Raw genomic sequence first — 15,486 nt, forward strand, 5'->3', positions numbered from 1 at the left:
GGGAACGCAAGTTGCCGTTCCAGCGCTTAGAGCGTGAAATTGCGCATGTTTTCGAGACGGATGTGTTTCCGAAAGTGCCGCCGTTACTGCCCTGCAGGAAGCCTGATCGGATTGTTCGGGAACATCATCTGTGAGCGATCGACGCCGAGCGGGTCTCCATCATGTCAACGGCGCATCCGTGGAGGAGGAGCTCGAGGAGGAGTAGGAGGAAGTGACTCAGAGGAAGTGTGAAATTTTGTTTTTACCATTGATGTATTGTTAAAGAAACGATTAAAAGCCAAAATGTCCTACCCAGGATTAGCGTAAATAAAATTGTTAACCTAATCATGATTTTCGTTTTATTTTACTTCTTCTTATCAATAAGCATGAAGGAAAATCAACATTTACTGAATTTCGGTAACCATGTATGCCGAACCTTTCGGCAATGTATTGCCGAACCACTCGTCAAAGTTTGACAGTTGATCTTTGTCAAGTTTGCAGACTAGTCGGCAATTTGAACTTTTACCGAGATTTTTACCGAGCTCTCAGCTGTTGGATTCTCGGCGATTTATTTTGCCGGCCTCGGCAAATTAAATTAAGTGTGTACACACTTAATCTCCAAATTTGATCTCGGTAAACATGAATAACGAACTCAATCGGTAAAGGTTATTTTAACTGAAATGTCGTTAAAATTTGACAGTTCATCTAAAATAACTTGTCAAAAATAACGAAATTCGGTAATTTGCGTTCATCACCGAATCTCGGCAAACTTTTTTGCCACAGCAATCGGCAATCTAATCATGTTGCTGAATTTCGGTAAAGCGCATCTGTCAAATATGAAAACGAAGCGCGTTGCCGGGTGCCATCTTGAAAAGAAAAGGATTTTTGAAGCGAATCATCGCTCGAATGATTTTCTCGTAAGTAAACCAATTGAATTCATTAACTTCATCAATAAATGGATGTCTTTCTTAATTTTCTTTGCAGTTTGTTATTTTGGTGGTGAAGCGCTGCAGGAGGAGTGTCGGATCCTCGCTTCCAAGGTGCATGTTTGTTTGCTGCTGGACTTAACAAGCCGAAGCAAAAATGGTCCGTACCGCTCGTAAATCCACTGGAGAAAAGGCTCCCCGTAAGCAGCTGGTCTCAAAAGTTGCCCACGAAAACGCTCCCTCGACCGGTGGAGTGAAGAAGCTGCATCGTTACCGACCGGGAACGCAAGTTGCCGTTCCAGCGCTTAGAGCGTGAAATTGCGCATGTTTTCGAGACGGATGTGTTTCCGAAAGTGCCGCCGTTACTGCCCTGCAGGAAGCCTGATCGGATTGTTCGGGAACATCATCTGTGAGCGATCGACGCCGAGCGGGTCTCCATCATGTCAACGGCGCATCCGTGGAGGAGGAGCTCGAGGAGGAGTAGGAGGAAGTGACTCAGAGGAAGTGTGAAATTTTGTTTTTACCATTGATGTATTGTTAAAGAAACGATTAAAAGCCAAAATGTCCTACCCAGGATTAGCGTAAATAAAATTGTTAACCTAATCATGATTTTCGTTTTATTTTACTTCTTCTTATCAATAAGCATGAAGGAAAATCAACATTTACTGAATTTCGGTAACCATGTATGCCGAACCTTTCGGCAATGTATTGCCGAACCACTCGTCAAAGTTTGACAGTTGATCTTTGTCAAGTTTGCAGACTAGTCGGCAATTTGAACTTTTACCGAGATTTTTACCGAGCTCTCAGCTGTTGGATTCTCGGCGATTTATTTTGCCGGCCTCGGCAAATTAAATTAAGTGTGTACACACTTAATCTCCAAATTTGATCTCGGTAAACATGAATAACGAACTCAATCGGTAAAGGTTATTTTAACTGAAATGTCGTTAAAATTTGACAGTTCATCAAAAATAACTTGTCAAAAATAACGAAATTCGGTAATTTGCGTTCATCACCGAATCTCGGCAAACTTTTTTGCCACAGCAATCGGCAATCTAATCATGTTGCTGAATTTCGGTAAAGCGCATCTGTCAAATATGAAAACGAAGCGCGTTGCCGGGTGCCATCTTGAAAAGAAAAGGATTTTTGAAGCGAATCATCGCTCGAATGATTTTCTCGTAAGTAAACCAATTGAATTCATTAACTTCATCAATAAATGGATGTCTTTCTTAATTTTCTTTGCAGTTTGTTATTTTGGTGGTGAAGCGCTGCAGGAGGAGTGTCGGATCCTCGCTTCCAAGGTGCATGTTTGTTTGCTGCTGGACTTAACAAGCCGAAGCAAAAATGGTCCGTACCGCTCGTAAATCCACTGGAGAAAAGGCTCCCCGTAAGCAGCTGGTCTCAAAAGTTGCCCACGAAAACGCTCCCTCGACCGGTGGAGTGAAGAAGCTGCATCGTTAGGGGTGGTGGGGGTAAAGTGGACAACCTAAGCAATTTGGTCGTTTCCAGTGGAAATACGGCAAAATCCATCTGCTTTTCCGAGTAACATGGAAGGTAATGATGTACTCTAGAATTCTCGTAAAGGATTGCATTTAAAAAAATATTGTTTTCTTTGATTATTTTCTTCACCAAAACGTGCATCAAAATAGCGTGAAAAAAATCGGTGGGGGTAAAGTGGACAATCGATGGGGTAAAATGAACAAGTTGTTAAAAGTTATATAACAGCATATTTTTTCTATGTTTTTAATTACAAACTATCAAATTTCATACGAAACCTTTATTTTGTTGCTTTAAAATTTTTAATACAAACTTTGAAACACACTCAAATAATTATCGTAAAAATAGTGTAAAAAACAAGCACTTTTTTGGATGAAAATTATATTTTGTTGATATAAAATATTTTTTTATAACTTTTTATTTCAACTATCTCACGATATGTATGATGGCTGATGATTCTGGAGTTTTCATAAAAAATAATGAAATTTTGGTGAAATTTGAACCGATTGTCCATTTTACCCCCACCGTCTGATTATGTTAAAATTATTCCCAAAACATTTTTTTTTTCACAAAACTCATTTTTTTTCGGTCAAATATAATCTTCTACTTGGTCTTCATTGGTTAAGGGTGTAAAACTTGTAATAATTTGGAAATAACTTACGAGAAAACCTTAGCCATGTTAAGCAGATTTTACATCATTTCCGATTATTCACGTTATTTTTAAAGATTTTGTCATTTTAAAGAGGTTTATTTGATTTCAATGTTCAAGATCAGCAAAAGTATAACGATTCATGCTCAGGCATAAGCGTCAATCGTTAAAACATGTTGAAAAACAATAGAAGCCATGAAACTGTACCCTGTCCATTTTACCCCACCTGTCCACTTTACCCCCACCACCCCTACCGACCGGGAACGCAAGTTGCCGTTCCAGCGCTTAGAGCGTGAAATTGCGCATGTTTTCGAGACGGATGTGTTTCCGAAAGTGCCGCCGTTACTGCCCTGCAGGAAGCCTGATCGGATTGTTCGGGAACATCATCTGTGAGCGATCGACGCCGAGCGGGTCTCCATCATGTCAACGGCGCATCCGTGGAGGAGGAGCTCGAGGAGGAGTAGGAGGAAGTGACTCAGAGGAAGTGTGAAATTTTGTTTTTACCATTGATGTATTGTTAAAGAAACGATTAAAAGCCAAAATGTCCTACCCAGGATTAGCGTAAATAAAATTGTTAACCTAATCATGATTTTCGTTTTATTTTACTTCTTCTTATCAATAAGCATGAAGGAAAATCAACATTTACTGAATTTCGGTAACCATGTATGCCGAACCTTTCGGCAATGTATTGCCGAACCACTCGTCAAAGTTTGACAGTTGATCTTTGTCAAGTTTGCAGACTAGTCGGCAATTTGAACTTTTACCGAGATTTTTACCGAGCTCTCAGCTGTTGGATTCTCGGCGATTTATTTTGCCGGCCTCGGCAAATTAAATTAAGTGTGTATATGCGAAAATATGATTTTTTCGATATGTTCTCGGCCTAGCGGGCTGAACCGAGTATGCAGTCATCTTCTCATAAGTCTAATTGACGATTCTGGAAAGTTTGGCGATATTACTTTTTTGTCACCCGAACATTTTTTTTCAAATAGCTTCCTTGAGAGTTTCTTCAAAGAAATTGCTATATATGCGAAAATATGATTTTTTCGATATGTTCTCGGCCTAGCGGGCTAAACCGAGTATGCAGTCATCTTCTCATAAGTCTAATTGACCATTCTGGAAAGTTTGGCGATATTACTTTTTTGTCACCCGAACATTTTTTTTTTCAAATAGCTTCCTTGAGAGTTTCCTCAAAGAAATTGCCATATATGCGAAAATATGATTTTTTCGATATGTTCTCGGCCTAGCGGGCTAAACCGAGTATGCAGTCATCTTCTCATAAGTCTAATTGACGATTCTGGAAAGTTTGGCGATATTACTTTTTTGTCACCCGAACATTTTTTTTCAAATAGCTTCCTTGAGAGTTTCTTCAAAGAAATTGCTATATATGCGAAAATATGATTTTTTCGATATGTTCTCGGCCTAGCGGGCTAAACCGAGTATGCAGTCATCTTCTCATAAGTCTAATTGACCATTCTGGAAAGTTTGGCGATATTACTTTTTTGTCACCCGAACATTTTTTTTTTTCAAATAGCTTCCTTGAGAGTTTCTTCAAAGAAATTGCTATATATGCGAAAATATGATTTTTTCGATATGTTCTCGGCCTAGCGGGCTGAACCGAGTATGCAGTCATCTTCTCATAAGTCTAATTGACGATTCTGGAAAGTTTGGCGATATTACTTTTTTGTCACCCGAACATTTTTTTTCAAATAGCTTCTTGAGAGTTTCTTCAAAGAAATTGCTATATATGCGAAAATATGATTTTTTCGATATGTTCTCGGCCTAGCGGGCTAAACCGAGTATGCAGTCGTCTTCTCATAAGTCTAATTGACCATTCTGGAATGTTTGGCGATATTACTTTTTTGTCACCCGAACAAAAATTTTCCAAATAGCTTCCTTGAGAGTTTCTTCAAAGAAATTGCTATATATGCGAAAATATGATTTTTTCGATATGTTCTCGGCCTAGCGGGCTAAACCGAGTATGCAGTCATCTTCTCATAAGTCTAATTGACGATTCTGGAAAGTTTGGCGATATTACTTTTTTGTCACCCGAACATTTTTTTTCAAATAGCTTCCTTGAGAGTTTCTTCAAAGAAATTGCTATATATGCGAAAATATGATTTTTTCGATATGTTCTCGGCCTAGCGGGCTAAACCGAGTATGCAGTCATCTTCTCATAAGTCTAATTGACCATTCTGGAAAGTTTGGCGATATTACTTTTTTGTCACCCGAACATTTTTTTTTTCAAATAGCTTCCTTGAGAGTTTCTTCAAAGAAATTGCCATATATGCGAAAATATGATTTTTTCGATATGTTCTCGGCCTAGCGGGCTAAACCGAGTATGCAGTCGTCTTCTCATAAGTCTTATTGACCATTCTGGAATGTTTGGCGATATTACTTTTTTGTCACCCGAACAAAAATTTTCCAAATAGCTTCCTTGAGAGTTTCTTCAAAGAAATTGCTATATATGCGAAAATATGATTTTTTCGATATGTTCTCGGCCTAGCGGGCTGAACCGAGTATGCAGTCATCTTCTCATAAGTCTAATTGACGATTCTGGAAAGTTTGGCGATATTACTTTTTTGTCACCCGAACATTTTTTTTCAAATAGCTTCCTTGAGAGTTTCTTCAAAGAAATTGCTATATATGCGAAAATATGATTTTTTCGATATGTTCTCGGCCTAGCGGGCTAAACCGAGTATGCAGTCATCTTCTCATAAGTCTAATTGACCATTCTGGAAAGTTTGGCGATATTACTTTTTTGTCACCCGAACATTTTTTTTTTTCAAATAGCTTCCTTGAGAGTTTCCTCAAAGAAATTGCCATATATGCGAAAATATGATTTTTTCGATATGTTCTCGGCCTAGCGGGCTAAACCGAGTATGCAGTCATCTTCTCATAAGTCTAATTGACGATTCTGGAAAGTTTGGCGATATTACTTTTTTGTCACCCGAACATTTTTTTTCAAATAGCTTCCTTGAGAGTTTCTTCAAAGAAATTGCTATATATGCGAAAATATGATTTTTTCGATATGTTCTCGGCCTAGCGGGCTAAACCGAGTATGCAGTCATCTTCTCATAAGTCTAATTGACGATTCTGGAAAGTTTGGCGATATTACTTTTTTGTCACCCGAACATTTTTTTTCAAATAGCTTCCTTGAGAGTTTCTTCAAAGAAATTGCTATATATGCGAAAATATGATTTTTTCGATATGTTCTCGGCCTAGCGGGCTAAACCGAGTATGCAGTCATCTTCTCATAAGTCTAATTGACCATTCTGGAAAGTTTGGCGATATTACTTTTTTGTCACCCGAACATTTTTTTTTTCAAATAGCTTCCTTGAGAGTTTCCTCAAAGAAATTGCCATATATGCGAAAATATGATTTTTTCGATATGTTCTCGGCCTAGCGGGCTAAACCGAGTATGCAGTCATCTTCTCATAAGTCTAATTGACGATTCTGGAAAGTTTGGCGATATTACTTTTTTGTCACCCGAACATTTTTTTTCAAATAGCTTCCTTGAGAGTTTCTTCAAAGAAATTGCTATATATGCGAAAATATGATTTTTTCGATATGTTCTCGGCCTAGCGGGCTAAACCGAGTATGCAGTCATCTTCTCATAAGTCTAATTGACCATTCTGGAATGTTTGGCGATATTACTTTTTTGTCACCCGAACAAAAATTTTCCAAATAGCTTCCTTGAGAGTTTCTTCAAAGAAATTGCTATATATGCGAAAATATGATTTTTTCGATATGTTCTCGGCCTAGCGGGCTAAACCGAGTATGCAGTCATCTTCTCATAAGTCTAATTGACGATTCTGGAAAGTTTGGCGATATTACTTTTTTGTCACCCGAACATTTTTTTTCAAATAGCTTCCTTGAGAGTTTCTTCAAAGAAATTGCTATATATGCGAAAATATGATTTTTTCGATATGTTCTCGGCCTAGCGGGCTAAACCGAGTATGCAGTCATCTTCTCATAAGTCTAATTGACGATTCTGGAAAGTTTGGCGATATTACTTTTTTGTCACCCGAACATTTTTTCAAATAGCTTCCTTGAGAGTTTCTTCAAAGAAATTGCTATATATGCGAAAGTATGATTTTTTCGATATGTTCTCGGCCTAGCGGGCTAAACCGAGTATGCAGTCATCTTCTCATAAGTCTAATTGACGATTCTGGAAAGTTTGGCGATATTACTTTTTTGCACCCGAACATTTTTTTTTTTTTTTCAAATAGCTTCCTTGAGAGTTTTTTCAAAGAAATTGCTATATATGCGAAAATCTGATTTTTTCGATATGTTCTCGGCCTAGCGGGCTAAACCGAGTATGCAGTCATCTTCTCATAAGTCTAATTGACCATTCTGGAAAGTTTGGCGATATTACTTTTTTGTCACCCGAACAAAAATTTTCCAAATAGCTTCCTTGAGAGTTTCTTCAAAGAAATTGCTATATATGCGAAAATATGATTTTTTCGATATGTTCTCGGCCTAGCGGGCTAAACCGAGTATGCAGTCGTCTTCTCATAAGTCTAATTGACCATTCTGGAATGTTTGGCGATATTACTTTTTTGTCACCCGAACAAAAATTTTCCAAATAGCTTCCTTGAGAGTTTCTTCAAAGAAATTGCTATATATGCGAAAATATGATTTTTTCGATATGTTCTCGGCCTAGCGGGCTAAACCGAGTATGCAGTCATCTTCTCATAAGTCTAATTGACGATTCTGGAAAGTTTGGCGATATTACTTTTTTGTCACCCGAACATTTTTTTTCAAATAGCTTCCTTGAGAGTTTCTTCAAAGAAATTGCTATATATGCGAAAATATGATTTTTTCGATATGTTCTCGGCCTAGCGGGCTAAACCGAGTATGCAGTCATCTTCTCATAAGTCTAATTGACGATTCTGGAAAGTTTGGCGATATTACTTTTTTGTCACCCGAACATTTTTTCAAATAGCTTCCTTGAGAGTTTCTTCAAAGAAATTGCTATATATGCGAAAGTATGATTTTTTCGATATGTTCTCGGCCTAGCGGGCTAAACCGAGTATGCAGTCATCTTCTCATAAGTCTAATTGACGATTCTGGAAAGTTTGGCGATATTACTTTTTTGCACCCGAACATTTTTTTTTTTTCAAATAGCTTCCTTGAGAGTTTCTTCAAAGAAATTGCTATATATGCGAAAATCTGATTTTTTCGATATGTTCTCGGCCTAGCGGGCTAAACCGAGTATGCAGTCATCTTCTCATAAGTCTAATTGACCATTCTGGAAAGTTTGGCGATATTACTTTTTTGTCACCCGAACAAAAATTTTCCAAATAGCTTCCTTGAGAGTTTCTTCAAAGAAATTGCTATATATGGGAAAGTATGATTTTTTCGATGTGTTCTCGGCCTAGCGGGCTAAACCGAGTATGCAGTCAGGGCCTGTCCATAAACTACGTAGACTCTTAGGGGGGGACGGGGGGGTCTGGCCAAAGTCTACGCTCCATACAAATTTCGAAAATTTTGTATGAACAAAAGTCTACGAGGGGGGAGGGGGGGTCTGAGATGGCCGAAAAAAAGTCTACGTAGTTTATGGACAGCGCCTCATCTTCTTATAAGTCCAATTGACCTTTCTGGAAAGTTTGGCGATATTACTTTTTTGTCACCCGAACATTTTTTTTTCAAATAGCTTCCTTGAAAGTTTCTTCAAAGAAATTGCTATATATTCGAAAATATGTTGACCTTTCTGGAAAGTTTGGCGATACATCCCAACACATCGTCTATGGTCTCTGCTCAACATGGCCTCATGGTGCTAGCGATTTTTCACGTAGTTAGCTTTCTCTATAAAACTGAGCGGTTGGTACGGGATGTCCCCGCCTTAATGGTTTTATTGTAGAATCAACAACGCTGCACAGTAGGCCTGGCCGCTTTAATGCTTGTAATGCATTCTTGATGTACTGCAAGCATTAATAATGACAAGAAAAATGGTGGAAGTAGTCGATTCTATCATTTTCCAGGATTCTTTCAATGAATGGCTGTGTATGTGTAGACTAGACTAGACTAGACTAGACTAGAAATTGCTATATATGCGAAAGTATGATTTTTTCGATATGTTCTCGGCCTAGCGGGCTAAACCGAGTATGCAGTCATCTTCTTATAAGTCCAATTGACCTTTCTGGAAAGTTTGGCGATATTACTTTTTTGTCACCCGAACATTTTTTTTTTCAAATAGCTTCCTTGAGAGTTTCTTCAAAGAAATTGCTATATATTCGAAAATATGTTGACCTTTCTGGAAAGTTTGGCGATACATCCCAACACATCGTCTATGGTCTCTGCTCAACATGGCCTCATGGTGCTAGCATGTGAGCGCCTCAGACCTTGTGACGGTACGGTTGCCCGCTTACAAATGCGGCAGTTAATCTTTCAGGACGCGCGCCATCAAGCAGCTGAAACTGCACCACGCTTGCGCTGTATACGACGAGCGAGGTTTTTTGTAGTGTTGTACTATTTACAACGGCGCGCGTCCTGAAGGGATTACTTCTTGCTACTTGTGATATGTGTCGAGGAATTTTGATGGAGCGTAATAATAGTATTATTATAAAGCAGATGAGCTTTCGTCATCATTGCGTCAACCGATATGTAAAAGTGCATAACATATGGCACAACAGCTCCTGGTCAACCATTAGACGAAACCTGAGTAATAGTTTTTCAAAGTGCATATTTCTGAGTAGCAATTTTGCAGGTGCATTTTGCTCGCGCGATGCAGCGGTACGATGCTTGTGATAGACAATGTTCCGCTGTAAATATCATGATTGCTCGGGCTATTCAGCGGCACGGGTTGCTCGCGAACTTGCTCGCGCATCTAACGGCGATACCAAATCGCACTTTTATTTGCGATTCCGCACTCTGTCGCAGTCCAGTTAGCAATGCAATAAACTATAATTCAAAATTCAATTGATGATTTGATGTTGCATGAAGAAGAAGAAGAAGAAGAAGAAGAAGAAGAAGAAGAAGAAGAAGAAGAAGAAGAAGAAGAAGAAGAAGAAAAGCGATGCCCCATCCCTATAACACAGGGGAAGATTTTAAAATGCCTCTATAAAATCTAAAACAAAATCTAATTAAAAACGGTTCGATGTACGGTGTTAGACTTTGGACGGACTACATATTGGGGATGTTGGGATTTTACCTTAAGCATTTATTGCTAGACCTGTCTATCTTCATTAACTGTCATTGTCATGGGGGAAAGAAACAAGAGAAAAATAAACTGTCACTAAGTTCCGATGAGCAAGTCGCACGCGTTTTGTAATTGTTCGTCTCCGATCCGAAATTACTGCACGAAAGCTGTAGGTTACAGCAGTTTGGCGACGAAAACGGAAAAAACCTGCGCGGAAGAGAGGAGTTCAACGTCGGAACAACAGAAGTTTGCGGTTCCGGAACGGGATTTACAACGAGCGAGGAGATTTCAAAGGAGTATCCATCTGCGGAAGGAGTAGCCATTGCTGGTGCTCTGGAAGGGGGCACTACCGGACGGCGATTGCGTGTTGTGCATACGACGAGTTTGAGTGTATGTGCAACCTGTTAGTTCTCTGAGAGGAGAGAAGAGATACCCCATTTTGCTGCTGCTGCGTGCTGGTTCGAACAATTTGCTGCTGTGTGTTGGTGAGGCCATACGATGAGCGACACGGAGGACGAAACCGCCGCGGCTCGGCTGGCTGCTGTGTCGGCTGCTGCGGCTGCGATTGCGAATATTATGCTTTTGGTCGAAATACAAAGTGACCGAACGTGCGAAATTGATTTTTAACCTACTTAGAAATGTCGCAACTCAATTTGGATTAGTGCATATTGTTGCTCTTAATTAGCTTAAGGTGAATATATAACGAAGCCAAACCTCGAATTTTTGAGAGCACAAATCTGAAGAACCATATGATGGATTGTGATGAAAATTTGATCGATTGGTCACCACCAGCGGGTGACCAATCGATCAACTTTTCAGCGTGGTGAGACATTGGGTTCTTCAGATTTGTGCTCTTGAAAATTCTAGGGGTGGCTTCGTTATATATTCACCTTAATGATGCGCAACAGAAAAAATAGATTCAAATTTACTTCGCAGCTGCAACTTCGCAAGTGCTTCTAGCGACGACTTCGATTTGGTGGTGCGACGATAATAATGCTGCTGTTGTTGCTGCGCCGGTTCCACCCAATTTTGCTATGGAGCCGTTCGATAAGGAAAAGTGCAAGTGGGCGAGATGGGTGAAACGCTTGGAAGGCAGTTTTCGAATGTTTACGGTGCCGCCCAATCGCCACAAGGACTATCTACTTCACTATATGGGGACCGCGACGTATGATTTACTCTGCGATCATATGGGTCCTGTCGAGCCAGAAACCAAAACATACACCGAGATCGTGAACATTTTGGGCGCATTTTTCGATCCAGAGCCACTCGAGATGGTTGAAGTTTGGAAATTTCGCAATCGACATCAAAGAGAAGGTGAATCCATGAAGGAGTTCGTGACGGAGCTACAGCGCGACGCAAAGTTTTGCCAATTCGGAAACTACCTGAACAAGGAACTTCGGAATCAGCTGGTCTTCGGTATGCGATCGAAGCGGATTCGATCGCGGTTAATTGAGGAGAAAGCTTTAACGTTCGAGAAGGCGGTGGACATTGCGCTCTCAATGGAAGCGTCTGGTGAGGGCGCGGAGCTTTTCGACAAGCGTCCGCATGATGTCAACTACACTGAGAGGCGGTCACCGAAGGTAACTAACATTACTAATAAGAAATGCTACCGATGTGGAAGTGGGGCTCACTTGGCGAACGCTTGCCGTCACAAGGACACTGTTTGCAGTTTCTGCAAGAAGTCCGGGCATTTGCAACGAGTGTGCCTCAAGTTCCAATCGCAGGGAGGACAATCTAAACAGAGTAACGATAACAAAGAAACAAAAACGAAAAAGAAAATGCATACAAACTTGATTAATGAGGGGAATTGTACTGAAGAGGAAAGGGAAGATGAAGAAACAGAAGTCGATGAGGTCCTAACTCTTGAGATTTGCAAGGTTGAAAAATCAAAGTCTTTGTCGAAAGTTATCCTACCGTTGAATGTAAACAAAAAGATCATCAAATTTGAGGTCGATTGCGGCTCTCCCGTTTCACTCATGAGCCTTAACGACAAAAAGACGTATCTGAATGAACTGCCGTTGCTTAATACTGACGTGGAACTGATAAGCTACTGTGGAGGTAAAATCGAGGTTTGTGGGTATGTGAAAGCGGAGGTAAAACACAACGGTCAGACGGCCGCGATGCGGTTGTTTGTCGTTAACACGGAACGTCATCCTTTGCTTGGCCGTGAGTGGATTCGGGAACTGAATGTTGATTGGAACAGTGTCATTCGTAACCCAGAGTCTTGCGTGGGGGCTATTGCGGTTCGTAACTCTAGTAAGGGGTTGTCTACTGCCGTGGGTGATTTGATTGAAAGTTTTCCCCGGGTGTTCGATTCGTCTGTGGGCACTATTCGCGGCGTCAACGCTACTCTACACCTCAAACCGAATAGCAAACCGGTCTTTATGAAGGCCCGTACAATTCCTTTCGCAATTCGTGATACTGTAGAACGTGAAATTAAGAGCATGGTGGATGCCGGCATTCTGGAAAAAGTGGAACGAAGTGCGTGGGCGACTCCAGTTGTACCGGTAATGAAGTCAGCAGATCGAGTGCGTTTGTGCGGAGACTACAAGGTGACGATCAACAAGTGTCTTCTGGTTGACGAGCATCCCTTACCAACTATCGACGAGTTATTTTCGAATATGGCCGGGGGGCAGAAATTTACTAAGCTGGATCTCGCGCAGGCTTATCTGCAAATGGAAGTTCGCGAAGAAGACCGGGAGCTCCTAACCTTGAACACACATCTTGGCCTCTACAAACCAACCCGATTAATGTATGGAGTGTCGTCGGCGCCGGCTATTTTCCAGCGGGAGATTTCGCAGTTGCTTGGTGACATTCCTGGAGTCTCAGTGTTCCTGGATGACATCAAGGTGACTGGTCCGGATGACGAAACGCATCTGCGTCGGCTGAAAATGGTGCTGCAGCGGTTAAATGAACATGGTATGCGGTTGAATGTGGCAAAGTGTGAATTTTTTGCGGACCGCATCGAGTATTGCGGATTTGTCATCGATCGTGAAGGAATCCGGAAGATGAAGGCTAAGGTGGACGCTATCCAGGAGATGCCGAGACCATGCAACCGTGAGCAGGTTCGGGCTTTCGTCGGCTTAATAAACTATTATGGCAGGTTCATGCCGGCTTTGAGTACGCGGATCTATCCTATTAACAACTTGCTGAAAGAGAATGTTCCATTCAAGTGGAACGCGGACTGTGAGGAGGCGTTCCTGTGGGTCAAAAAGGAGATGCAGTCGGATAGAGTTTTGGCGCACTACGATCCAAAACTCCCACTCGTACTGGCAACCGATGCCTCTTCTTACGGTGTTGGTGCAGTGTTAAGTCATCTGTATCCGGATGGTACAGAACGACCAATTCATTGTGCTTCTCAAACCCTAAACAAATCACAGCAGAACTACATACAAGCCGATAAAGAGGCATATGCGATCGTGTTCGGGGTGAAAAAGTTTTATCAATATCTCTATGGACGGAAATTCATCCTCGTTACCGACAATAAAGCTGTTGCTCAAATCATGGCGCCTAATAAAGGACTTCCCACCCTGAGTGCTTTGCGAATGCAGCACTACGCTGTATTCCTCGAATCATTTGATTATGAGGTGCGGTTCCGGCCATCGAAGGAGAATGCGAATGCGGACGGAATGTCTCGCTTGCCCATCGAAGACGCCAGCAACAAACACCGAATCGAGGAGGTGGATCTTGTTGAGGTTAATCAAATCGAGACTTTGCCTGTCACAGTTGAAGAACTTGCAAAATGCACCAAAGAAGACTTGAATGTTAAAACTTTGCTGGAAGGTTTGAAAGTCGGACGAGTAGTCGAAGGCTGTGATAGATTCGGCGTTAATCAGAGTGAGTTTTCGATTCAACAAGGCTGTTTGATGAAAGGTATCCGAGTCTACATTCCTCCTAAACTGCGGCAGCGAGTACTGAAAGAGTTGCACACAGGACATTTCGGTGTGTCCAGAATGAAATCATTGGCCCGATCGTATTGCTGGTGGGGAACTGTTGATCGCGACATCGAAGATCTGTCAAGGGACTGTTGTGAATGCGCCAGTGTAAGGAAGAATCCTGTAAGCGTGGCTCCTCATTGCTGGGAACAAGCTACAGAGCCATTCCAGCGAATTCATGTTGATTTTGCGGGACCGTTTCTTGGGATGTACTTTTTCGTGATTGTGGATGCTTTTTCAAAGTGGCCGGAGGTTAAGATCATTCGTGATATGACTACAGATACCACCATCGACCGTCTGCGGGAGTATTTCGTAACGTACGGAGTTCCATCGGTCATAGTTAGTGATCGAGGAGTCCAGTTCACTTCAGACCAATTCCGAGAATTCGTGAGGCGAAACAATATCATGCACAAAATGGGAGCCCCATACCATCCCGCCACGAATGGGCAAGCTGAACGATTCGTTCAGACCTTCAAAGAAAAGTTGAAAGCTTTGAAATGCGAGAGAAAGGACGTTCAGTTTGAGCTCTACAAAATCTTGATGGCGTATCGAAGGACGGTGCACCCAGTAACTGGAAAATCTCCATCGATGTTAGTCTATGGACGACAGATGAAGTCCCGGCTCGATTTGCTAGTTCCTGTGGCCGATTTGAAGGTTTCATCCCGCGGAGAGGAAGAGCCTGTACGGTGTTTTACGGTCTACGAAAGAGTAGGTGCGCGAGATTTTTTGGGTGCTTCCAAGTGGCAATTTGGTACGGTGACCGAACGACTGTGTAAACTGCACTATTTGATCGAATTGGACGATGGCAGAATTTGGAAGCGACACGTGGACCAGATACGAGCAGGTCCCGTACAGCGGAATACAGAAGCTGAATCGGGTAAGCTGTTTTTCGACAGACCACCTAGCACTTCATTAGCTCAGTCAGTTTCGGTTGGCGAGAATGGTACGGTAACACGCCAACAAACACCAGTTTTGCCAACGTCAAACATCAAAACATCGCCAGTTCAGGAAGCGGCGTCTACCAGGCAGTCTGTTGAAAGGGTTCAGAGTGAAACGCGAGTGAACAGAGACGTTGTTGACAGGCCACTACCAGATAAAAATGAAACGCCGCGTAGATCTACAAGAGTTAGGAAACCGCCTAAACGACTAGACCTCTGATGATATGTGTGATTAACAGTACTAACCCTTTGTGTTGAACTCAAATGTATGTTAGGGTACAACTATGTTGAGGGGGGAAAAGCTGTTGGGATTTTACCTTAAGCATTTATTGCTAGACCTGTCTATCTTCATTAACTGTCATTGTCATGGGGGAAAGAAACAAGAGAAAAATAAACTGTCACTAAGTTGTAATCCGATGAGCAA

General features: G+C 41.5%; 1 protein-coding gene across 1 annotated transcript; it reads left to right on the plus strand.

The window, feature by feature from the left end:
• The first annotated feature begins 11,223 nt into the window (after positions 1-11,223).
• Positions 11,224-15,282, plus strand: LOC134286869 (uncharacterized protein K02A2.6-like). Its single transcript, XM_062848560.1, has one exon. It carries the CDS (start codon positions 11,224-11,226, stop codon positions 15,280-15,282), a length of 4,059 nt encoding a protein of 1,352 aa, XP_062704544.1.
• The last annotated feature ends 204 nt before the right edge of the window (positions 15,283-15,486 follow it).

This window comes from Aedes albopictus, chromosome 2, assembly GCF_035046485.1.
Source record: "Aedes albopictus strain Foshan chromosome 2, AalbF5, whole genome shotgun sequence".
NCBI classification, from domain to species: domain Eukaryota; kingdom Metazoa; phylum Arthropoda; class Insecta; order Diptera; family Culicidae; genus Aedes; species Aedes albopictus.